General features: G+C 51.5%; 1 protein-coding gene across 2 annotated transcripts in view; it reads left to right on the top strand.

Annotated features, from left to right (window-relative positions):
- The window catches only part of ADAMTS14 (ADAM metallopeptidase with thrombospondin type 1 motif 14), a 77,698-nt gene that overhangs the window by 46,041 nt on the left and 6,637 nt on the right, over positions 1-25,020 (top strand). For both annotated transcript variants that reach the window (XM_003783589.3, XM_003783590.2), the window contains 13 exons: positions 1,012-1,117; positions 2,514-2,657; positions 3,606-3,738; positions 5,046-5,159; positions 7,809-7,957; positions 10,128-10,303; positions 12,801-12,934; positions 13,281-13,404; positions 14,398-14,478; positions 19,125-19,288; positions 20,706-20,874; positions 21,218-21,350; positions 22,985-23,192. In XM_003783589.3, coding sequence (XP_003783637.1) covers positions 1,012-1,117; positions 2,514-2,657; positions 3,606-3,738; positions 5,046-5,159; positions 7,809-7,957; positions 10,128-10,303; positions 12,801-12,934; positions 13,281-13,404; positions 14,398-14,478; positions 19,125-19,288; positions 20,706-20,874; positions 21,218-21,350; positions 22,985-23,192 — 1,835 coding nt within the window. The remainder of the gene's footprint in view (positions 1-1,011; positions 1,118-2,513; positions 2,658-3,605; positions 3,739-5,045; positions 5,160-7,808; positions 7,958-10,127; positions 10,304-12,800; positions 12,935-13,280; positions 13,405-14,397; positions 14,479-19,124; positions 19,289-20,705; positions 20,875-21,217; positions 21,351-22,984; positions 23,193-25,020) is intronic.

The following is a 25,020-nucleotide window of genomic DNA, read 5'->3' as shown; positions in this document are numbered from 1 at the left end:
CACGCATGCAGATAGACACTACGGGGTACACAGGTGAAGACCACAAATGCACCTGCACATGCAGAGAACTGCGCACATTTTCACACACACACAGCGTTCACACATAGACACAGATATGCATGCATGCACACATATATATGCTGGAACTCACATCATGTGTGGAGCAAATCCCAGAGTTCCAGGAAATAGAGGTCCCAGAAACCTTTCAGCTGCAGCTTCTTGTTATTAATATGTTCCCCAAGGCATTGCAAATAAAAGTCAGCAACTCTTAAGTCAGAGGAGGCTCTGGCTGGTGGACTGCAGACCCAGGAAGGGATGTACTGTCTGTCTTCACCTGCCTTGGAGGCTATTAGGACCCAGGCCCTGTACACAACAGAGCTTAGTAACTGTTGGCTGCATTGTCTCTCCCACCAGCCCCTTGTGCTACCATGGTCCCTGGTGGCCTGCGTGCACCTCTGCCCATGCCTTCCCACCTTCTGAGAGTTGTCTCGGCTGCCCTTTGTTGCCCCATTAAGTCATTCCCTGGTCCCCTTCACCCCTTCAGTCAAAACTATTCCCTTTCCTCCAAATCATCCCTACATCCCTACTTGGGTGCTAGTGCTTCAGGCCCTCACCTCATTGAATCATCTCCCTGTTAAATTGCAGTTCTCTAAGTGTGAGGGTGGCTCTGTTTTCCCCATATGACCTAACAGTTCTACCCCCCGACTCCTGTGCAGAAGGCAACTGGAGCCTGTTTGTTGATTGACAGTGGGACTAGCAAGCGTGCACAGGCTTCCTAGAAATCCCGCTGCTGGTCTGGAGGGGGCTGGCAGACCCTGGGAAGCTGTAGGCCAAGAGGGAAGCCATCAAGCTTTGGGATGTGGAGGCAACTGGCCCAGATTTGCTCTGCTGTGCGGAACTTTGAGAGACCCTTCTTTCTCCAGGGGCCCCCTGGCACTGATCAGGTGGCCAGGCTGGGCACAGACCTCAGTGTGTCCTACCTCACCTGCCCTCTCTCCCTCTCCTCCACAGGTTATGCGCCCGTCACTGGCATGTGTCACCCCCTGAGAAGCTGTGCCCTTAACCATGAGGATGGCTTCTCATCGGCCTTTGTGGTGGCCCATGAGACTGGCCATGTGTAAGTAGCACCAGTAGGGCGGGAGGGGCTGTGGTTGTGAGCTCCACTGAGTTGTGTGGTTATGGGTGGCTGCACTTCAGATCAAGTCTGCCCAAGTCCCAGTGGAGGTGCTAGAGGAGCTGGCCTGTCCCAGAGGTGTGGCCTCCTGGAGCTGCCTGTGGAGGCAGGCCCTGCCCTGACATAGACAGAGCTAAGGGGCCAGGACAGCAGCTCAGACCTGCCTTGGGTCCAACCTCCAAATCCCACGGCCGTGGGGGACCAGATGTGGCCTAGCCTTTGTGCAGGTCAGTAGTAGTGTCCCCATCACAAGCAGGGGCCGGTTATCTCTGGATGGTCTCCATCCCTGGCTTGCCTCCATTCCTTCTGTACCTTGAGACCCTCCGAGACCTGTTCAGCCCAGGCTGGTGCTCGGTCCTCTCTGGCCCATCATTAACAGGCTTGCTGAACGCTCAGGTAATGGGCACAGTAGAATGCTGGCTTGTCTAATCCTGCAGCTTGAATTTTATTTAGAATATATTTATTTATTTATTCAACCAGTATGAGCACCTTTTGTGTGCTGAGCCTAGGAATGGGGCCATGGTGGAGAACAGGGCAGAGAAGCCCTCAAGAAGCTATGTGCTGGGTGGAGACAAACAAGCCAAACCACTGTCCAGTGTCCACGAGGGTAGGACCAAGGGACACTGGCAGCCCTGATGAATTCATCCCAGCTGTGCGCCTGGTGGAAGGTGGGGCCTCCTTTCTACCTTGGCATCATGGGGGCTGACACCAGGGAAACCTTTGAGCCCCGCATCCCCTGTGGAGAGACAAGGTCAAGCTTAGACTCCTGTGTGTCTGCCTAGTGAGCAAGGCGAGATGTAAATGTCAAGAGCAAACTTCAGTGTAAACTGTTATGAAGTTAGTGCCTGAAGACATGTGCATAGCTCTCTGCCCAGTCCTGCAGAGTCTCAGAGAAGCATAAGAGGTGGGCACACAGGCTCAGTAAATGAGGTTGAATTGAATGAGACCCCATCTTTGAGCTCAAAGGCCTTTGGGCTGATGGGAAGACAGAAAATGGCTGTAAGTTGTTAATGGTGGGATAGGTGGCCTCTGCTATGGAGGGCAGCCCACAGGGCCAGCGTCCAATTGGAGCCTGAGCTGATCTTGGAAGCTGTGAGGATGTGGGTGGGACTCTAGGAGGGGCAGGTGTTGGGAGCAGAGAAGAGCGGCAGCAAAGATTTGGAGGGCAGGATAAGCCCAACTCCACTGCTGGTAGCCTCCCTCCAGCAGCCTTGGCGAGAGAGGGCTGATCCTCCCTGCTGCATGGCCAGGAACTTGAGGCCGGGGTCTTCCAGCCTGCCTGCTTTCCCAGGAGCAGGCTTCCCAGGATGGCTCAGGCCTCCTCTGCCTTCTTTTCCAGGCTCGGCATGGAGCACGATGGGCAGGGGAACGGCTGCGCAGACGAGACCAGCCTGGGCAGTGTCATGGCGCCCCTGGTGCAGGCGGCCTTCCACCGCTTCCACTGGTCCCGCTGCAGTAAGCTGGAGCTCAGCCGCTACCTCCCGTAGGTTACCTCCAACCTCGGGGCTGGGACAGGGGAGCAAGCAGCCGGCCACTCTGAGCAGAGGTCACGCAGCCACTGTCTCCCCAAAATCAGTGCCCCATTCTCCACCTTTAGCCTAAACACTCCCATTAGCGTCCCAAGTGGATTAGCCTAGTTTTAAGGTGTGATCACTTGCATAAGTTCCAATTAAGAATGCAGATCTTCTGGCCCCATCCAAGATGGTGAGTTAGAGTCTGTAAGGTTATGTCTAGGAATCTGGGTTTAATGTAGGTGATATTTATGTGTGCTGAAGATGAGGAGCCACTGGGGAGGGCCGGATCCCACTGTCTCCCCAAGGCCCCGGAGGGATAGGCACGCCAAACGGTGCTTCCTGCTCCCCCATCTCCCTGCTTGTTCCTGGCCCCAGTCCTATGTACCCAACTCTGCGTGGCTGGTCAGCTGCAGGGTCTTCAGGGACATTCAGGTACACAAGCTTTAGACTCAGGAGCTTAAGGCCCAAGAAGGGAACCAGACTGGGTTTGGGCACATGGAGGCAGAGATACAGTCTCATAGGGTAGACTGGCCAGGGTAGCCTGCCCTGTGTGCGTCTTGTATGCTGAGCTGGCCTTCCTCTTTCAGTGCAGTGAATCAGCCCTTAATCTTGGCTGTAATGTATCCCTTTAAAATAGGCAAAACTGACCCCATAAGCCAGCTGCAAACTAGGCTCCTAACTCCAGTCCTGGGGGTCCTTGCCCTGGCTGCAGACAGAGTCTGCACCCCACCTCTCCCTGACCCTGTCACCAGGGAAACAAGGAAAATGCTCAGGGTGGCCTGTCCTCCCTGGAAGGCACGGCTCCAGGCACAGGGCAGCAGATGCAGGCCTTGCTTGTTAGAACCCCAGCCCCTGGGAGAGGACAGCAGGGACTACCTTCCACTGGCCCGGCTCACCCTCCTTGCCTGCTCCGGCAGTTCCTACGACTGCCTCCTTGACGACCCCTTTGAGCCCACCTGGCCCCAGCCCCCGGAGCTGCCTGGGGTTGACTACTCAATGGACGAGCAGTGCCGCTTTGACTTCGGCAGTGGATACCAGACCTGCTTGGCGGTGAGCTCCCACCCAGCCTCTGCCAGGCCAGGGGCACCCAGACTGGTCCTTCTTGGGGCACCTTCTGCAAAGCTTGTCAGTAGGCCCACGGGTGTAGTGCCACCCTGGGGGGATGCAGAGTGAACACCTGTGGGGGTGAGTGTGTACTACGGCTTGAGATTACTTTAGCTCTGAGAAAGGTGGGAAAGCAGGAAAGGAGAGTGTGGGCAGCCAAGAGACTCCTGCGGAGGCTCCTAACCTGGGCAGCTGACTTGTGAGGCCATCCAGGTGTCAGATGAGGTGCTGGGCTCCGGGCTGGTGGAGCAATTGTTCCTACACCCTTGAGGTATTAGGAAGGACATTGTCGTCTCACTCCTTACCTTCTGCATGACAGGGTGGATTCTATGCCCCTGCTGCCCAGGCGTGAGGACATAGATACAAGGGAGCACAGCCCTTTTACTAGCCTGTGGGACAGGGCCGGGGGAGACCTTGAACCTGGAGACCAGCTAGAGCCACTCAGGAGAGGACCCAACGACTGCTAACCAGGCCCAGGCTAGGTTGTTGTAACATGGGACCTCTCGAGGTCGGGGCTTTCTGAAGGGGGCAGGCCTTGGTAACTCAGGTGCTTCATACCCCTTATCTGGGAGTGCAGCCCCCTCAACCTCTGCAGAACCAGGAAGCCCCGTTTGGTACCATGAGCATCCTTCGTATGTGGTCACCCTCCCCACTGTCCAGGCCATCCACCCTTGGGACATGTGGTCTGACAGCCTTTGCAGATGGAGGATTGAGATGTGGATTTCAGTGCCTGAGAGATGTATGTGTAGGACACTTGTCTGGCGGGTAGGGGGTGGTGGGAGAATATTAAGGAAGTTGGGGCTTTCCTGGACAACCTGAAACATAATCTTATGAGCCCCTGGTGCAGCTTGGTGTCCAAGTTAGAGGGTGATGGAGTCTCAAACCTTCTGGGTGCTGAGTGGTCTGGGCTAGAAATCAATAGCCCTCTCAGGGACCCCCCACCTGCACAGGGTTCAGGGGTATTGTGGGTTCAGACCAGTCCATATCCACAAGTCCAAGTCCAAGCTCTGTAACAAAAGAGCTTCTGCAAAGGCGGGGAGGGGGGCCTGGAGAGAGTAGGAGGGAGTGGAGGCGTGTGGAGGAAGCAGGGCCCCTGGGGATAGAGTGGAGCTTCACTGCCTTCCCTGCAGTGCTGTGGGCACCAGCATCCACAGTGCTCTCCTCTCTCTCTGTCACTGCCCTTTGCCCCTTGGACAACGCGTCAGAGCTGGAGAGCTAGTCCAGCCTGGTGACCGCATCCCCTTGCCACGCAGTTCAGGACGTTTGAGCCCTGCAAGCAGCTGTGGTGCAGCCACCCTGACAACCCATACTTCTGCAAGACCAAGAAGGGGCCCCCACTGGATGGGACCGGGTGTGCACCAGGCAAGGTACCTGCCGGGTCTGCAGTGGGAGAAGGAGTGGCCTTCCTGGGGTGTGGGTGCCCAACATCTTACATGGGTTCCAGGGAATCCCCTGGCTCCTCCCTCTAAGTCTATCTGGTATGGGGGTCGGTGCTTAAGGACAGGTGGGAGCCCAGCGTGCAGGTTGAAGTGTATGGAGTGTTCCATGAACTCACCCTTTCTTTCCTCCCACATCGCAGTCCTTTGCCTCTGTGGCTGGCAAGGTTAGTGTGATCTCATAGCCCCTCCAGCAGGAGAGCTTTTTCCCTTTTCACAGATGAGAAGCCTGAGGTACAGACAGGTTAAGGAACTTGTTGAATTTGCCCAGAGTGATTAGCAGAGAAAGGTTGTGGAGAAGCTTTCAAGTGTCCTGCCTACTCCCCTAGCCCCTGCTATCGCTGTTTCACATCAGTCGTTATCTCCCACCTGCCTTCTCATAGTTACTGGCATGTGTTTGCTCCCTTGGGTGTGTGGGTGCCAGGACTTTATTTGTCAGGGGACCTTATGGCAGAGTCTGAAACCCTTATCTGCTCTATTGCTGGCCCCTGATCACTGTGTAGGCCATTCATGGACCCTCACAGCCTGCTGATGCCTGACCAAGCATCCTTCCCACCCCCCCAGGGTTGTTCTGAAGTTTCTGAACCATGTCAAAGCAAGTGAGAGAGCTGGGAAGAAGCAAGGTGTTAAGAGAGGTGATTGAATTTTTTTGTTAATTGAGGTGGGGGTCTTGCTCTGTCACCCAGGCTGGACTGGAGTCCAGGGGTGCAATCATAGCTCACGGCAGCCTTAAACTCCTGTGCTAGGCAATCCTCCTGTCTCATCCTTTTGAGTAAAATTTTTTTATAGACATGGGGGTCTATTTGTATTGGTCTCAAACCCCTGACCTCAAGGATCCTCCTATCTCAGACTCCCAAATTCTGGGTTTACAGACATGGGCTACTGTGCCTGGCCTCTAAGAGAGGTGACTACTTAGCATTAGCTGTGAGCTCAGCCACTGGGGACCCACCAACCAGCCTGCCCTCTGCCCTAGCCAGGCTCATCCCATTCACACCTGTCCTGCTGACCATCTCCTGGGCTCTTCCCAGATAATTGATGCTTCCCCCACCTGGGAACTCTACACCTAGCAGGCTTTCTTTATTTTTTAATTACTATTTTTTTTTCTTTTTTGGAGACAGAGTCTCACTTTCTTGCCCCCGGTAGAGTGCTGTGGCATCATAGCTCACAACAACTTCAAACTCCTGGGCTCAGCATCCCAAGTAGTTGGGACTAGAAGTGCCCACCACAAAGCTTGGCTACTTTTTAGAGATGGTGTGGCGAGTAGGAGGGGGAGGTTCTTACTCTTGCTCAGGCTGGTCTTGAACTCTTGAGCTCAAGCAGTGCACCCGCCTGGGCCTCTCAGAGTGCTGGGATTGCAAATGTGATCTGAGAGGCTGATTATACCTGCTCCAGGTGTTTCTACTTCTGAAGTTTACCCAGGTGCTTGAGAATTCCAGGCTCTTCCCAGTTGCAATTTCACACAAAAATTAAACACTATTTCTTGATTTTGACTGTGTATGGAATCACTGGGGGAACTTTAAATATCCTTACCCCTAGAACAGGGAGTGACTGTAAGTGGGCACAGAGGATCTGTTTGGGATGAGGGAAATGTTCTGAAATTGGATAGTGGTATTGCTTCTTGGCCTTGGCCAAGGTCAAGTGAAATTGGATAGTGATGACAGTTACAGAATTCTATGAATTTATGAAAAATCACTGAAATGAGTGAATTTTTTGGTGTGTAAATATACTTCATTATAGTTTCCTATAGATTCTGACTTAGTTGGTCTGGGGTAAAGCCCAGGCATTTGGAGTTATAAAATCTCCCCTGGGTAATTCCATGATTGAGCACCACTGAGTTCCCCAGAGAGCTTTGCCGTGGTTCTTGTGGTACCCTACAGGAAGAAGGAAGGGAGTCCTCTTTAGTGGGGTCCTTCTTTGATTTCCTGGCACTGTGCTGAGATCTTGGCGGGTGTTACTGGCTTCAGTTCCTAGAACAGTCCCATTTAACATGTGAGAAAACTGAGGCTCCACAAGGTTAAGGAGCCACACACAGCTAGTAATGGCCAAGCTGGGATTCACACCCAGGCCTCGGACTTCATGCACACACCCCTTCACTGCATGGAAAGACCTCCCCATATGGCTGGCTTGTCTCCTGGGAACACAATTGATCATGGCCCCTGGAAGGTGATTTCGAGGTACAGAGCCAAGATCAATTCTGGGTAGTGTGGGGAGATTGTGTCTCCTCTCCCTATCAGCACTTTATTTCTCCTGGAGTGATGAACTGAATAACTACACTTTATTATAATCATTAATAACACTACCTGCCATTTCTGGAGGGCTGTGTGTGCCTGGCATTATCTCATTGCATGCCACACATGGGCAGGTACAGTTATCGGCATGTCTAGCTATGGAGCAGGCTCAGAGAGGTGACCCTGTGTCCAGGGTTGCTCAACTCCTGCCCTAGGCTTGTGCTCTGGACATCCTCTTCTCTGGGCTCCCCCGTGGTGTCCACTAACCAGCAGGGTGCCTACCTGGCTACCTTCCAGGGCAGCCTTGGCCGCAGAGGCTTAGGGTAATCTCATGCCCTTTGCTCCACCCCAGTGGTGCTTCAAAGGTCACTGCATCTGGAAGTCACCAGAGCAAACTTACGGCCAGGATGGAGGTTGGAGCTCCTGGACCAAGTTTGGGTCATGTTCGAGGTCATGTGGGGGCGGGGTGCGATCCCGAAGTCGGAGCTGCGACAACCCCCCGTGAGTACACTTGCCTGGGGTGGGCAGGGCAGGAGGTCCCCTCCCTAGGGCAAGGAGCTTGTAGGGGAAGGCACTGGGGAGAGAGGGTGCATGAGAGAATGGCCCTGTGGGTGGTTGTGTATACTGGTGGAGAAGGACCTGAGATTGGTGGGGGCTGGGCGGGGGTGGGGTGGGGGGGTAACTCCCACCTATATTACTAATGACCCATCAGATCTGACATCTGTGCCTGTGTCTCAGTCGGTGAACCTGGAGCCCTTGTGGGCAGAAGATTCCCCAGGGTCTGTGTGGGCCAAGACTGTTTGTTTAACAAGCCCTCCCATGACTCTAGTCCTCCTGCTAAACTTCCATCTAACCTCACTGTACATGTTTTAGAAGAATAAACTTGCCCAAGTTTCTTTATCTACCACATGGAGAAAAATCTTCCTCTAGTTTTTCTAAACTTACCTCTTTCTAACATCAAAGCCCCTCTCCTGAATTTCAGCGTTGATGGAGAGAGCCATTTCTCCCTTCTCATTTCCTCTGTAGGGATTTTCCGCTCCCCCCGCACCCCCTAACTTCCCCCTCCCCCGGCCCATGTATGTTTGGGGGCTTCCTAGCCCAAGTGCTCCATGGCCTCTACCTCCCAGGCTGAAGCAGCCTGCCTGGAACAGCATCATGAGAGGCAGGTACAGGCTGAGGCTGGCCATGTGGTCACTTCGCTCTAGGAACATGGGGGTTCTAGACCTCTACACAGACAGGGCCTGGCCTTGCCCCTCACAGCTCACAGCAACCTCAAACTCCTGGGCTTAAGCTATTCTCTTGCCTCAGCCTCGCAAGCAGGGTTGAATACTTGGCATGATGAATACTGTGGAATTGCAGGGTTGTAGGATCGCCGTGGTGGCCTTTACAAATGTGAGCCAAACAGACACTCTGGGACTTCTGTCTGTAGGGGATGCAGAAGCTAGGGTCATACAAAGTCTCCGGGACCCCTGCTCTGAGTAAACCACCTTGCAGCCATGACTGACAATTTCCCCTTGATCAAAGCTGTCATTTACTGAGCTCCTCTGTCATAATAACTATATTTATTTTATGAGACTTAAATGAAATAATGTGTGTGCTCTCAGCACCATGCCAGCACAGATTAAGCACTTAATAGACAACAGCTGCTGTTATAGTTATTATTATGATGGTGATATATTGCCTACTTCCTCTGCGCTAGGTGGATACTGAGCACTTAGGTGCAAAAATCTATGTGAGTCTCTGGCATCCTGTGAGTGGAATGCTATTAATCTCCTGTGCTTGGACACTTTGTATCAGTGTCTTAGGTAATCCTCTTGCCCTGGAGGAGAGAGTATATAGATTGCTTTAAAATAACTTTTCTTGTTATTCTTCATAGATGTACTAAGAGATAGGTAAAATAAGAGGGATTATGGTTCCTCTCTTCAAGGGGAAATTAAGGCACAGCAAGTGACTTGGCTAAGGTTGCACAGTCAGGGCTTGGAATCCAGGTCTTCTGATGCCAAGTCCATGTTTCTTTACCACTCCTTATTTATTATGATATTAAATGAGGGTGGCTGCACATAGGAGTAGGTGAGTCATATATTGAGGGCCTACTATGTGCTGGGCCCTGTGTGACAGTGGAGTATAGGTGAATAAGACTGCCCTATTACAGTGGTTATGGCACCAGCCACATACACTGGGGCTGACGGGTTTGAACCTGGCCCAGGCCAGCTAAACAACAATGACAGCTGCAACAAAAAATAGCCAGGCAATGTAGTCCCAGCTGCTTGGGAGGCTGAGGCAAGAGAATCACTTAAGCCCAAGAGTTTGAGGTTGCTATGAGCTGTGAGTCCACAGCACTCTACTGAGGGCGACAAAGTGAGACTGTGTCTCAAAAAAAAAAAAAAAGATAAATAAGACTGATTTCTCTTCCAGCTCAGTCGGAGAGTCCCGGTGTTTGCCTGTCTGTCTCTCTCTCTCACATGCTCACATACCCACACACAGTAGAGTAGGTGGTGTATGCCTGAAGGGTGGCACAATTGGAGGGGAGAGGATCTGGAGGGCTGAGTGCAGCAGCCCCCACTCTGGTGTGTAAGTGAGTGGTGGCCCTTGTAATTGCTGTGTGGGGAGCCTGGCCCTCCTTAGCGTTCTCAGCCAGCAAGATCACCCCTTTGCTCTGTGCCTGCCGCAGCCCAGCCTATGGAGGCCGCCCGTGCTCAGGGCCCATGTTCGAGTATCAGGTCTGCAACAGCGAAGAGTGTCCTGGGCCCTACGAGGACTTCCGGGCCCAGCAGTGTGCTAAGCGCAACTCCTACTACACCCACCAGAATGCCAAGCACAGCTGGGTCCCCTACGAGCCTGAGGATGGTGAGCCCGCCCTATACCCTGTCACCTCCTCATATCCTCAGGCAGCTGCTGGGGCTATGTGTGCCCAGGGAGGACCTCCTACCCTTGCGCTTGCCAGTGAAGGTGGAGGGACAGTGGGGGTGCCAGAAGGGACATAGCCATTCAGGCCTGTGTGTTGCATATCTCTGGAGCCCCATTTGGGACCTTCCTGATTTGCATACTTATGACAAATAAGTATGATAGAAGATAAAAGGAAAGTGTCTTGAGGAAGGGGCTCTTCACCCAGAGGTGCTACCAATGCCAGAAGTGGTGTTAGCTGTTAGGCTGTTCCAGAAATCTGTCTTTACCTGCATGGAAACCAAGGGCAGGTGTGGTGCCCTTTACCTTGCATAACCAATGTCCCGAGAGACTCAGTCCTATTAATGCCATGTTTATAGGTTTTTCTGATTGGGTTGCCGTTTCATCAGAGTCATTGCAAGTGATTTTGAAGGCCAGGCATGGTGGCTCACGCCTATAATCCTAGCACTCTGGGAGGCCGATTGCTTGAGCTCATGAGTTGAAGACCAGCCTGAGCCAGAGTAAGACCCTCTCTTTAAAAATAGGTGGGCGTTATGGTGGGTGCCAATAGTCCTTGCTACTCGGGAGGCTGAGGCAAGAGGATCACTTGAACCCAAGAGTTTGAGGTTGCTGTTAGCCATGAAGCCACAGCACTCTATAACCAGGTAACAACACAAGACTCTATCTCAAAAAGAAAGAAAGTAATTTTGAAATGTAGGCATATGGAAGCTTGAGGGACTATCCCACTGACACCTCCAGGCTGCTCTGGGATAGGTCTCTGGGCTTATATAGGAGGTCTGAATTTGGGGACCATGTAGGTGTCAGTTCCCATCTATTTTCAGGCATGTTCAGTGATAGTTCCTGGGACAGCAGGGCATCTAGCAAAGGGATGGGACTCATGGTCCCTTAGTGGAAGGATCCCTAACAGTCCTTTGATCCCATCTGTCCCCTGTCACCTCTCCATGGGCAGATGCTCATTCCCTACCATGCAGCCCTTGGCCCAGTGCATCCATGCTGGTGGACTTTCCTCCCCTGAGCCAGGGGTTGACCTCAGGCACTTCAGCTTTTCAGCTCATGTTAAGAATAAGAGAAACTTCAAGTTGGAAGGGACCTCAGAAGTCTGTCATTGCCAGACTCCTCCAGAGTATACTCTGGTGTATAACGTACACCATTATATTTCAGAGTATCCTTGCAGGGGGTGTCTTGGATTTTTTCTAGTCCAGGGAGCTCACCACTCCCTCGCCACTGTTGGCTTCCACTGCTGTCAGAGATCTGCCTGTCTGGGCACACTGGTCGGGAGCCTCCCTATCTTCTGGAGGATTGGAACCCCTGTCCGGCCCAGGCCCCACTAGGAATCTGGCTCCCGTGCATGTAGTCCAAGGTGCTCTTGGAGATCCTGGCTCTAGATTTGAGTCCTGTGTGCTGGAGGTAAGGAGTTAGCAGGTGTCCTCGGGGCCCAGGCACCAGGAGTAAGGAGCTAGGCAGGTTGCTTAGAAACTGGTGGAGGGAGACTTGCTTTGAAAGCCTTCCAGATCTGTTCAGAAAGCAAATGAGTGTGTGGAGAGGAGTGGCTGGGAGGCCTGTGGGGCAGTTGGACTTGGGGTTTTTCCCAGGACTTTTAGGCAAATTCCAGGAAATTAGCTAAGCCCCCAACCTCCCATTTTCTAAGAAGCACAGCAAGTGTTTATACACTCTCTGGAACCTCCTTTTTAGGACAGCAATAGCACAGATGGAGAAGAAAACATTTAATTGTTAAAACCAGAAAGGATCCCCTCCCTCCCTGACTGCTGCTCTATTTTGTAAATGGACAGACCACTGTTTTTCCTTTCTTTCTTGCAGCCTGATGGTTAGGAACACATTAACATACACCATCATACCTGTGTCAGTGAAATGTTACAGTGATCAGAGCAGGACTAAAGCCACACTGCCTGGGTTAGCATTCTGGCTGAACCACTTCCTGTATGGCTATGCAGCTTTGAACAAGTTCCTTAATCTGTCTGGTCCTCAGTTTCCTCCTCTAAGGCTAGAACCTACATTATTGGGATGTTGAGACGGTTGAATGAGTTAATTCATGAAAAGCATTTAAAGTTATATTTTAAGGTGTAAAGATCTCAGAAATATTTGGTACATAGTAAGCTTTCACTAAGTGTTGGCTTATTATCATGGTTATTATTATTTTAACACTTGATTTTATTTCAATAACCTGATTTGGCATTTTACTGATCAGGGGTAATAAAAACAGGGAACTGAGGCTCAGAGAGGTCAGTTCATTTGTCCAAGGTCAACCAGCTGATCATAAGTGACACTGCAGGGATTTTAAGCTGCTACTTCACAACTACTACTCCCTGACTGCCCAGAGCTGGTGCCTGGGCCTTCTTGGCCAGCCTGTGGGGTGATGTCCTGGGCTAGTCCACTTTCTCTGAGCCTAGCTGGGAACTTAGTGTGGTCCCTCCCCCAACAGATGCCCAGAAGTGTGAGCTGATCTGCCAGTCGGAGGACACAGGAGATGTGGTGTTCATGAACCAGGTGGTCCATGATGGGACACGCTGCAGCTACCGGGACCCCTACAGTGTCTGTGCCCGTGGAGAGTGTGTGGTGGGTGCCCCTCCCTGCCACTCCCCCTTGCCTGGACAGGGAAACCAGAGGGCTGTGCTGCAGCCCCTCCTGCCCCTGGGAAGCATGACACTCCTCGGTCCTCAACATACCCCTATTGCCCAGCTTGTTTGAGGAGAGAGGAGATGGCAAGAATCATTACACTTGGTATAAGGCCTCACCCAGGTCACAAGGCAGATTTGTGCTGGAGCCCTGTCCAGGGATACCTCTTAGGCCAGGGTTTCTCTCCTGGCTAGGGCCTGGGGACAGGGCAGGAGCCATGGGCTGCTGTCTAGGGTGGCAGTAGGAGAGAGGTATCTCTTCCCATTAACCTCCCCTCTGGCTTTAGCCTGTTGGCTGTGACAGGGAGGTGGGGTCCATGAAGGCTGATGACAAGTGTGGAGTCTGTGGAGGTGACAACTCTCACTGTAGGACCGTGAAGGGGACGCTGGGCAAGGCCTCCAAGCAAGCAGGTAAGCTTGGCTGGGCTGGGGCAACGAGGGGTGACTAGGGTTCTGGCTGCTGTACCACAGCCCAGGGTGGGAGGAAGAGCCTGGCAGCCTGTCTTCCAGACCTCCCTGGGCTGCCCAGGGCTGGTGAGCTACAGCTGGTCACCTCACCTCCTGGGCATGCTGCTGCCAGACTTTGTGGCCCAGGAGCTCCAAGAAGCATTTTCCTGCTAGGCAATATGATAAGATGGGAGCCATCTCTTTGGCCCTGGGGCTTTTGCTGGGAGGGAGGGGCCAGACAATTTTGAAAGTGTTGCCAAGACTAGACTGATAATTTTCTTTTCCTGTATCACCTGAATTTTTTTTTTAACCTTGACAGGCCCCTCTTACTTTGATCTCCTAGGATCTTTGAGTTCCTTGACTTTCATTTCCACCTCCAAGTTGACCACACTTAATAATGAAAAGGGCCAGATATTAGTCCTTTACCCTTTAGTATGAGCTGGATCTATTTCCCCTTTGGAATTGTTACAGCTTTGCCTCACCTTTTATTGTCAGGGGGAAGGTTGGTGGTTCTGAGAAGACTTGTTTCTAGGCATTGGATCGGGATGGCCACGTGGGCTTAGGACAGTCATGTGCCTGCTTCATCTAAATCCCTTCAGTAGAGTAGCTGAAGGTGTGAGAAGAAAGAAGGAGAGAGAAAGCCAGAGGAGCAAAAAGAAGGAGAAAGTGTAGAAGCAAGAGAAGAGAGTCCTGAAAGTGGGAAACAATAGCATCTCTCTCACACACAGGGGCCCTTAAAATTTACAGGGCATGTTAAGCTAGAGCAAACCATTTGATTCTCCCAGCACCCCATGGAGAAGTTCCTGTCCCTAGTTTACAAATGAGGAGACAGAGGTTCAGAGAGGTTCAGTGATCAAATGAGACATTCCTGGCTACCCAATAGGGAGTGAGAGATGCTGGCAGTGGGGTCCCCAGGCGAGGATGCTTAATGCTTTTCCACATCTTCCTGTGTGGCAGGAGCTCTCAAACTGGTGCAGATCCCAGCAGGTGCCAGGCACATCCAGATTGAGGCACTGGAGAAGGCCCTCCATTGTATTGGTGAGTGCTGGGATATGGGGGAGGACAGTGGGGCCCTGTCCCTGTCCTCAGAGGGGAAGCTGGGAGAGCAGAGGGCAAAATCTAGTGTATGGAGAATTTTGCAAAGTTTAATAATGGGCAGAGAACCCCTTTTATTTTATTTTATTTTTGAGACAGGATCTCACTCTTTGTTACCTGGGCTTGAGTGCAGTGGTTCAATCATAGCTCACTGTAACCTTGAACTCCTAGGCTCAGCCTACCAAGTAGCTATAACTACAGGCACATGCCACCACACCCAGGTAATTTTTCTATTTTTTAGAGATAGGGTTTTGCTATGTTGTCTGGGTTGGTCTCAAATTCCTGGGCTCAAGCAGTCTTCTTGCCTCAGCTTCCCAAAGTGCTGGGATACAGGTGTGAGCTATCATGACTGGCCTATTTTATGTTCTAATTTGTGTTAAATGGACAACCCATTCCATGGTTCAAATAGCAGAATGTCTGAAAGGGGTATAAGAGGAGTTGTTCTCCATCTCTTGTTCTCTAGGGGAAATCATAGTTAATAATTTCTTGTGCACATAGATGACTTTTAAAGGTGATATTTCAGCTTTCACAGCATAAGATACCCCCCTCAAAACTTACTGGCTTAAAATAATTGTTTATTAGTTTCCAGTTTTATGGGTCATCTGTTTGGGCTGGGCTCAGCTAACTGGTTCTTCTGCTCACCTGCCTGGATGGACTCATGCCATTGTTGTCAGGTGGTAGGTCTTTCAGGAGCTGTTGGTCTAGAATGGCCTCACATGTCTGGTGGTTGGAACTGGCTACCAACTGGGGTCATGCAAGGCCATGTCCTCAACAGGTTAACCTGGGTTACTCACTTGGTGTCATCATGATCCTCAGGAATAGCAAGAGAGGACAAGCCCCAGTGTGCAAGCACTTTTCAAGTCTCTGCTTGCATCGTTTTCTAATGTCCTAATGGCCCAAGTTACATGGCCACACCCAGATTCAAGGGACTATATCTTGATGTCAGAGGTGGTAAAGTCGTAGTGCAAAGGGACATACACATACAGGAATAGGAGGAATTGAGAGCATTTTTGTAGTCTACTCTATGGGCCCTTATATTATTCTTGTTAGGACAATTCTCAAACACAGAGTCACTAAATGAGGTATCTACACCTTGTGCTTACAACAGTTATATAGTTATGAAGCCAAGATAGATTAAAAATGAGAGGCCCAAAATAATTAAAAATTCAAAGAATGTTAATGTAAGAGATGTTTTGTTTAGTTTTGTTATGTTTTGTTTTTGCTGAAACTAAATTGGCAGTCAAAAACCAAACATGTCCAGAGAGGCAAATCCATGGAGACAGAAAGTAGGATCAGTGGTAGGCAAGGGCTTGGGGAGGAATGGGGCGTGACTGCTATGGGTATGGAGTTCTTTAGGGGATGATGAAAATGTTCTGGAATTAGATAGCGATGATGGCTGGCTGAAATCCCTGGTTGCATACATGGATTGGGTGAATTTCATGGTATGTGAATTATATCCTGATTAAAGCCCCATGAGTGTGGTTCAGAGCAGGGTCCCAGAAATAGGTGGGTAGCAGGTTGGATCGCACACATCAGGCAATGGCTGGGTTCTTCCACGTGCACTTGTGTTCAGCTCTCAAAGATCTCATCATAAACACAACACCAAACACAGTATCTTTTGGCAGGCTCAAAGATCACAGAGATGGCTCCATCTGTGTTTTTAGACTATCATCAAAGTAATGACTTAAATTTTTTTTTTAAAGTCTCCTGGAGAATGTGTATCCCCTGGAGAATATGTCTGCATTGATATCTCTCCTTAGCACAGCTGTGATTGATTCCTAACCTTCTGCTCTAGAAGGCCCATGAAAGGGTGTAGTCTGAATACACAGTAGGCACAAGGAGAAACTGAGGCCCAAAGTAGATTGGGGGCTTTCTGTGTACCGTAGTTAACTGACAGTGGTGGGGGCAGAGCCAGGCCGAGTGCAGGTCTCCTGTCTCCCAGCCCCATACCCTTTTCAGCTGTACCGATCAGGCATGGTGAGCCCAAGTTTGGTGGACTTTGGTTCAGACAAGTCCTGCCCACTGTGCCCGCCTTGCTGTGTGGAATTGTACTGTAATAGGGGCTGGGGAGGGAAGGGGCAAAGAGAGAAGGGACATCTACTCCAAGAAGCAGTGGGGCTCACAGACACTGTTCCTGCTGTGCCCCTGGAGATGATTTTAGAACATGAGCAGCCCCCTCCACCTACTTCTGCTGTTACAAGTCTTGTTCCTTGATTCTCATGGGAGAACTGTCTTCTGTGGAAGTCAGGGCTACTAGCAGCAGGGGCAGGCTGAGTGCATATGCATCTGTGTGCTTGTCAGGTGAGTTCCCTGAAGGGTTAGAGCCATCCAGGAAGCCTGGAGGGAGAGAGATGGGGGGCAGCCCAAAAGCTGAAACTGGACGTTGTCACAGGTTGTGCGATTATACACCAGTAAGGTGCACCTGGGCTCTCTGTGAAAACACATTGAATATGTGTGGTACTTGCATGCCCTGGGAATGTGTGTGCCTGCCCAAGAACGTGCTCTCTAAAGAAGCCCAGGACAGGGGACAGCCCTAGCAGTGAAGGCCATGGCTCTATCCAAACTTACTAGGCTCTCCTAGAATCTGTGGATGTGGGCTGTCTGAAAGGAAGTGTAGGGAAGAGAACGAATGCTGTTAATATGTACCATGTGCTGGCCGTGAGCTTCCGCATTTCATACATTATCTCACTTATGTCTCATTGCAGTCTGTGAATGATATTGTTAACCCATTTTTCAGTTAAGAATACTGAGGCACAGAGTGATTAGGTAGTTGCCCAAGGTATAGAGCAGGTCACTGGTAGAGCCAGGGCTCAGACCTAAGTCTAGATAGTAGACAGTTCAGTCTGGTCTACCCACCACCCTCTCTAGAACAAGGGAAGGAGTAGAAAGTCAGGGGTCTGTGACAGATGCTGGGAGGTGCAGGAGTGGGCAAGGGCAGTGAGCTGCACTGGGCCTGAGGGGCTGCCCAGCCCATAGCTTAGACAGTCTATAGAGGGGATGGGGCAGAGAAAATGGTCAGGCAGCCTGAGGAGGAGGCTTGTGTGGGCAGGAGGTGGGTGGCATCCCTGCAGTGGCCTCCCAGGATGGGGGCAAGGCTGTCCTTTCTTCCCTGTGGCCTACTGCCTCTGGCTCTTGAGAACTGGGCCCTGGCCCACCTCCATGCCCCACTATGTGTCTAGGAGCCTCGGATTCCCCATTTGTATTAATAATAGTCCAACCCTTAGGATGTGTGTGAGAATTTGACTGAAGCAGTTCAGCAGAGTGACTGGCACATGGTTAGTGTTCTGGGAATATTAGCTTTTGTGTTACAGTGATGACCACCTAAATCTGGACCAGGTGGAGGCTCTGAGGTTCCTTCCTTCCTGGACACTCTGGTGCTCGGGAGCCTTTGCCTCCCCAGCTGGTTCAGGGGCTCAGATCCCCACAAGGGTCCCACTTAAGGGCCTTAGATAGGTGTCCACACCTACATATCTTCCACCCATCTGCTACCCAGGGTCTTTTGGCAATAAGTTGTGAGTTACTCACTGATTAGGACTTAAAGGGGTAAAAATGTTATTTTTTTTTTTTAAAATTCCGGCCCCCCCCCCAAATAATCTCCCATTGGCAGGCCCCATGCTGGGCCAATGGCCCTAAGATGGAAATGTGCTGATAGGCTGCTGTGGGCATGACACCTATGGTCTCAGCAGTGCTAGAAGTCAGGGACTGTTCTGATAGTCCTGGTGACAGTGCCCACTGTATGTCACACACTCTGCAAAGTTCATTCTTGTCCCTACAGCCTGGCAGTGGGCGTGGGGATGGTGTGTATCACGACTGTCCTTGTGGGGAAGCTGCAGCCCTGTGAGCTGGGTAAAATTATCATTTCCATTTTACAGATGGTGGAACCAGGGAGCCATGGGAGGGCTAAATAATTCCCTATAATCAATTTGACTCAAGCCTGTACTCTTTTTTTTTTTTTTTTTTCAGAGACAGAGTCTCACTTTATTGCCCTTGGTATCACAGCTCATAGCAACCTCCAACTCCTGGGCATAAGCGATTCTCTTGCCTCAGCCTCCCGAGTAGCTGGGACTATAGGCGCCCACCACAATGCCTGGCTATTTTTTGTTACAGTTTGGCCGGGGCCGGGTTTGAACCCCCCACCCTTGGTATATGGGGCCGGCACCCTACCCACTGACCCATAGGCACCACCCTCAAGCCTATACTCTTAACCTTGAGGTGCTACTATAGAAATTTTAAGGAGGGCAGAATTCCTGAGGGCTGGGCAATCAAAGAAGGCTTCCTGGAGGAGGGGTATTGGGCTGAGCCTCAACTATGAGGAGAGATTAGTTAGATGGAAAGAAGATAAAGATATCAGTGCGGGTGAGAGGAATGGTGTGTGCCAAGATCCAGAAGCAGGGACAAGTCGTGTGTGTGTGTGTGTGTGTGTGTAGGGGACAGTGTGTAGACCTGTTTGAGTGGGGAAGACTCAGGTGGAGAGGAGTGGCAGACAGGGGAGGCCTGAGGGGCCCCTGGGAAGGCCTTGAATGTCATATTCATGGGCCCCCTGTGGAGGGGAGTAGAAATTGGTGTGACCCTCTCCCCCCACTGGCCAGTGGTGAAGAACCAGGTGACGGGCAGCTTCATCCTCAACCCCAAGGGCAAGAAAGCCACAAGCCGGACCTTCACCGCCATGGGCCTGGAGTGGGAGGACACAGTGGAGGATGCCAAGGAAAGCCTTAAGACCAGTGGGCCCCTGCCCGAGGCCATCACCGTCTTGGTGAGCTGTACTCTGTGTGTCAGCCCCTGCCTCCCCCCTTGTTCCTCATGCTGTTGCCTCTGTTGCCAAGCTGGCATGGCCCTGGTAGAAATCACTTTTCTGGCAAGATCAAGGCACCCCTCCATCCTGGGGCCACCTCTTTTGTGATTAAGAGCTGGCAGGATGGCAAGTGAGGGAGGGAAATGAAAGAGTTGTTTCCCCTCTGTCAGACCCCAGATGCCACACACAGGGAGTGTGTTCTCCTTAATGCAGGATCAGAAATGGGCCCTGAAGGGAGGTGTTGGCAGGGACAGGCTGGCTCCCTGTGTCATCCTGTCATCAAACAGAGTCAGAGTGCATCATGACATGGCCAGGCGTGACATCCTTGGGCATTTAAGGCAGTTGACCCAGGGGTGCCAGCCTCCTGAGAAGGGGACAGGGCCACTGTCCTGGCTGGGATACGTCTCTGCCCACACCCCCCTTCCTAGACATGGACCAGGGCTTGTGGATCAGCAATTGTTAACCCAGCAGTCTGGACCATGAGGAGCTCCATCCTTGGCCCTGCTAGTGGAAGCTTCCGGTATCACCCTCACCGGTTGGGGAGCACCTAGAGGTCAGGCTCTGAGGTCTATTGGTGTGAGCATATTAATTTGATCCAACATATATTTTTTTATTTGCCTTATATTTATCTACCACCCATGCATCCATGGCCAGCTGATTTGAATATGGAGGCCACTTGTGGGGAAAGAACAATCTCTTCAAGAAACAGTGTTAGGACAATTGGATATATATTAATACATGCAGAAGAATGAAGTTGGATCCCTACCTCACACCTTCCACAAAAATTAACTCAAAATAAATCTAAGGCCTAAATATAAGTGCTAAAACCATAGAACTATCAGAAGAAAACAGAGGAGTAAATGTTTATGATTTTGGATTCTTAGCTATGATGCCAGAAGCAAAACAACCAAAGAAAAGATAGATGACTTGGACTTTTTCACAATGAAAACTTCTATGCATCAAAGGACATTATCAAGAAATAGAGAGACCACCTGCAGAATGGGAGAAAATACTTGCAAATCATGTCTCTGGTGAGGGTCCAGCGCCAAGGCTATGCCTATTGGGCATCTTCTAGAGCCAGGACGCAGTGCTCTAGAGTAGACTGATAGACTGAGCAGACTGATAGCTCCCATGCCCTTTAGAACTTAGGTCAGTGGAAGAGTAGGGCATTCACAGGTGCACCATCTGCTCTCAGCAGGTGGTTAGCCTGAGTTCAGGTGCTGGTCTGAACACCTCCCCCAAGCTATGCTCAGCACAACTCATCCCAGTGTTCCCTGGTTCTGCTCTGACCTCACAGCCTTCTTAGGCCCCTCCTCTCCTACCCCCCTCTGGCCTTACTTTTCTCTCTGGTCCTGTGCCACCTCCTGTTTCCCCTCAGGTGCTCCCCCCTGCTGAGGGTGGCCCCTGCAGCAGCCTGGCCTATAAGTATGTCATCCATGAGGACCTGCTGCCCCGTATTGGGAGCAACAATGTGCTCCTGGAGGAGACGGACACCTATGAGTGGGCACTCAAGAGCTGGGCACCGTGCACCAAGGCCTGTGGAGGAGGTACCAGGTCTCCTGACTCTGCAGGGCCTCTCAAGGCACTGGGGTGGGGGCTGAGGTTGTCTCCCTTTGCCATATCCTGGCACGTGCCTCAGTTTCTCCTTGAGGATCTCCAGTGTGCAGAATCCCATCCCGGGCAGGGCACATGGGATGTGGCTAGGATGCTAGAGTGGTATTGGGGCAAGGCCTCTGTCCTATAAGAGCTTACCTGCTGTGGGGACACACAGCTGTCCAGAGCCACTTCCCCACCAGGTGGGCATGCAGAGGCACTCAGGGAGTGGGGAGGAGCCCTGAAGGCTCCTTAGCCCCTGGCAGCCCAGGCCCATGGCAGTCCACCCTCCCACAGGGATCCAGTTCACCAAATATGGCTGCCGGCGCAGACATGACCATCACATGGTGCAGCGACACCTGTGTGACCACAAAAAGAGGCCCAAGCCCATCCGCCGGCGCTGCAACCAGCATCCGTGCTCCCAGCCTGCGTGAGTGCTCCGGGGAGTTTGGTCCTGTGTGAGGCCCTAACCCCTGGAGGAGGAGGAGGGCTGCTGAGCCAGCTTCTCCCAGCACCAGGTCGTGGAGACCCAGCCCTGTAGCCAGGACTCCCAGAGCAGAGAGCATACTGCTTGCCCATTCATCAGGAAGAAGAGGCTTCCTTTGTCTGCCCTTCCCAGTGTTCTTTTACAGAGGGGAAACTGAAGCTAGTTTGGGGACATAGCTTTCCTCAGTAATCCAGGGGCCCATAAAGATAGCGTGGCTTTCAGTGCTTCTGGGCTCTGGGCCAAGGCCAGCGTGCTGTCCACAACTTCCTCTCTGCCCAATCCTCAGTAGTCCAGGGACCCAGCCTGGCCTGCCGGTTCTCAGCCATGACCCAGCCACTGATTTTGATTCCCCGGCCTGAGGACATACTCTGAGCACAAGGTCATGTTCTTGGGGTTATTTGGAAGAGCCTTCAAGGAGGATTCAAGGTCAGGCCTCTGAATCTGTTGTAGACCTGGCCCCAGGACCCCTTCAGCCTCCATGGGCCTTCCCTGGCACCCCCAGGCAGGCCAAGGCTGAGGATAGCCGGCAAATAGCAAACTGCAGAGCGCCTTGTCCATCTCTGTTTCCCTAGTAGTTCTCCTGGGGCTGGGGGTGCAGGGCTGCTGTCTAGACCTTGCAGCTCCTGCTCCCTTGGGTTGGAAGAGCCCTAGGCCTAGACATGTGACTATGGGCCAGAGCAGGAGCTGGCGGCCTCCCTGTGTCCTGTTCAGGCTCGATACCCCACCTCTCCTCGGATAGCTTCGTAATCCACAGTCTGCTTTTCTCTCACTTGTTCCTTTATGCTATGTTCAGATTGCTTTCCCCACAGATGCCTGTGACCACAGAGCATGTGGGGTAATTGCAGCCTGAGGTCCCTGGTGGGTTATCCCCAACCATGGGGTTTTGTTTTAGTTTTTACAGGATGGGGTTGAAAGAGCCCTGCTTTACTATAAGAGTCCTCAGGAAAGTGATGGGGAGCAGGAGTTGGAGCATACCCTCCTTCCGTGCCCACTGGTGGTGCACTTTTGCTCTTGTCTAACTCATTCAACAGGTGTCTGTGTAAGAGGCTGTTGGAAGTTGCTCTGTGGCTAAAAGACACTTGGAGGCCATCAGCATAGTGGCTCAGTGCTGACACTCTGTGGGTGGTGATGGTGATAGTAATAGTGCTGTTGACCCTGGAGACCCACAGGAGGTTGGAGGATCTCCAGTGAGAGTGTGGCTTTGATCTGATTTGTGCACTGCTCTATCTCAGCACTTGGGATGTGTCTGCACTCAGTAGATATGCAAATATTTACGGGGTATTGAGACAATTATGAAGCAAAGATGGGATAACCAAGGCTCAGAGGGGTTTCTCGTTTGCCCGAAGACACATGGTGCCAGAATTTAAGTATATATCATACCTGTTTTTCAGAAAGAGTAGTGACCTCCCTGAGGCCACACAGCCTGGCGGACAGTGGTCTGGGCCCTCAGGCACTGTGAAGTCCACATGTATTCTCCAGCTCCTGCCTGTAGCTGTCTAGGGGTGGGAGGTATCCCCCAGGAGGAAGTGTCTGCTTGGTCTCACCTTCCCTCCTCCTCCCGCCCTGTCTGTCTCCAGGTGGGTGACAGAAGAGTGGAGCCCCTGCAGCAGAAGCTGCGGGAAGCTGGGGGTACAGACTCGGGGGGTACAGTGCCGGCTGCCCCTCTTCAATGGCACCCACAAGGCCATGCCAGCCAAGGCCTGCCCTGGGGACCGGCCTGAGGCCCGGCGACCCTGCCACCGTGTGCCTTGCCCAGCCCAGTGGCGGACGGGAGCTTGGTCCCAGGTGAGTTGTCCTTAGGTTGGAGGGGTTTGAGGAGGAGGTGGGTCAGAGGGATTTTCTGGTGTTGCCTGCAGGCAGAGAGTTTCTGGTGGAATTTCTCTTCCTACAGCTAATCTGGCTTTTCTCAAAACAAAGTCAAATAGCTCCCAAGCCCTGCTGCTGTACTGAGGCTCTGTTCTGGGTCTTTAGGTTCATTCACTGTCTCCTTCAGACTTCCCACAGTGCTGGGAGGTGTGAGGTAATATCGCTGTGTTCCAGAGGAGCAAATTAAAGCACATTCTTGCATTCAAAAAATATTGAGCACCTGCTATGAGCCAGGCATTGTACTAGGAATACAGGAAGCTGGCACCAACTACACAGACCTGATTCTTGCCCTAGTGCAGCTCACAGTCCCACGAAGGAGCCATGCTAGACTGAGCAGCCACAAAACTCATAGAGAGCGCCTGGAGCTCTGTGGGGGTTACTGGGGCCATGTGATCGAGGTCGGAGGGTGGCCAGGGAGGGCTTCTCTAAGGAGGTGTTGTTCAGGCTGAGTTCTGAGGGATGAGCCACAGGAAGAGACTGAGGCAGGAACAACTGTGCAGTGTTCCAGAAGCCATAAGGACAGTGGACCAGAGCCCCCTGGGAGGACGATATTGGAGAGGCACTAGGGGACAGCACTGCAGGGCTTCATAAGGAGTTGGAATTTATTCTAAGGGCAATGGGAAACTATTGAAGAACATTAAACGCTCTGATTTCAGGTTTCAAAGACCACTGTGCCAGCTCTGTAAAAAGCTAACTGTGGGGAGGCCAGGGTAGAGAAAAAGAGAGGGCAGCCAGGTTGCTGAGTAAGCCAGGTGCTCTGTGGCTTAGGGCCTGGACGTTGCCACAAGGAAATGTTTAATGTCTTGGGTTTTCTCTGAAACACTCATTTGATGTGAACCTGGAGGATATTAAGCCAAGTGAAATAAGCCACACACATAAGGACAAACACTGCGTGATTCCACTTAACATGAGGTACTTAGAGTAGTGTCATTCATAGAGGCGGAAGGTCGGATGGTGGTTGCCAGGAGCTGGGGAGAGGGGAAGGGATTGGGGAGTTATTGTTTAAGGTGCTTCAGTTTTGAAAGAAGAAAAAGTACTGGAGGGCAGTGGTGGTGACATTGTACAACAACGTGAATGTACGTGATACTGCTGGATGGTACAGCTCAAAGTGGGTAACGGCCAGGTGGTGGCTCACACTAGTAATCCTAACACTGGGAGGCTGAGGCAGGTGGATTGCTTGAGCTCATGAGTTCGAGACCTGCCTAAGCAAGAGTGAGACCTTGGTTTTTTTTGTTCAAAAAAACAAAAAGTGGTTAAGATGGTAAACTTTGTCATGCAAATATTACTGCAATTTTTAAAATCTTTTTAAATTTTTTATTGTTTTATTTTTTTTGATTCAGAGTCTCACAATGTTGCCCTCAGTAGAGTGCTGTGGCATCACAGCTCATAGCAACCTCAAACTCTTGGGCTTAAGTGATTCTCTTGCCTCAGCTCCCAAGTAGCTGGGACTACAGGAGCCCACCACAATGACCGGCTATTTTGTTGTTGTAGTTGTCACTGGCACGTGGCCAGTGCCTTAACCGCTAAGCTATAGGCACTGAGCTTATTACTGCAATTTTTAAAAACTCATTTGCTCCAGGACATCGGTACAATGATGTTTATTGTAACAGGAAAATATTTGGAAATATAAATATTCACCTGTAGGAGATTGGACAAAGATGCCATGATCTGTTTATATGATAAAATGCTATACTGCAAGAAAAATGAATAAGCTTGAGCTGTACTTACTAGTAGAGATAAACCTCTA

Source organism: Otolemur garnettii, unplaced genomic scaffold (assembly GCF_000181295.1).
Source record: "Otolemur garnettii isolate 467f Iridium unplaced genomic scaffold, OtoGar3 scaffold00008, whole genome shotgun sequence".
NCBI classification, from domain to species: Eukaryota; Metazoa; Chordata; class Mammalia; order Primates; family Galagidae; genus Otolemur; species Otolemur garnettii.
The sequence above is the reverse complement of the archived record's forward strand: the minus strand, read 5'-3'. Positions and strand labels throughout refer to the sequence as shown.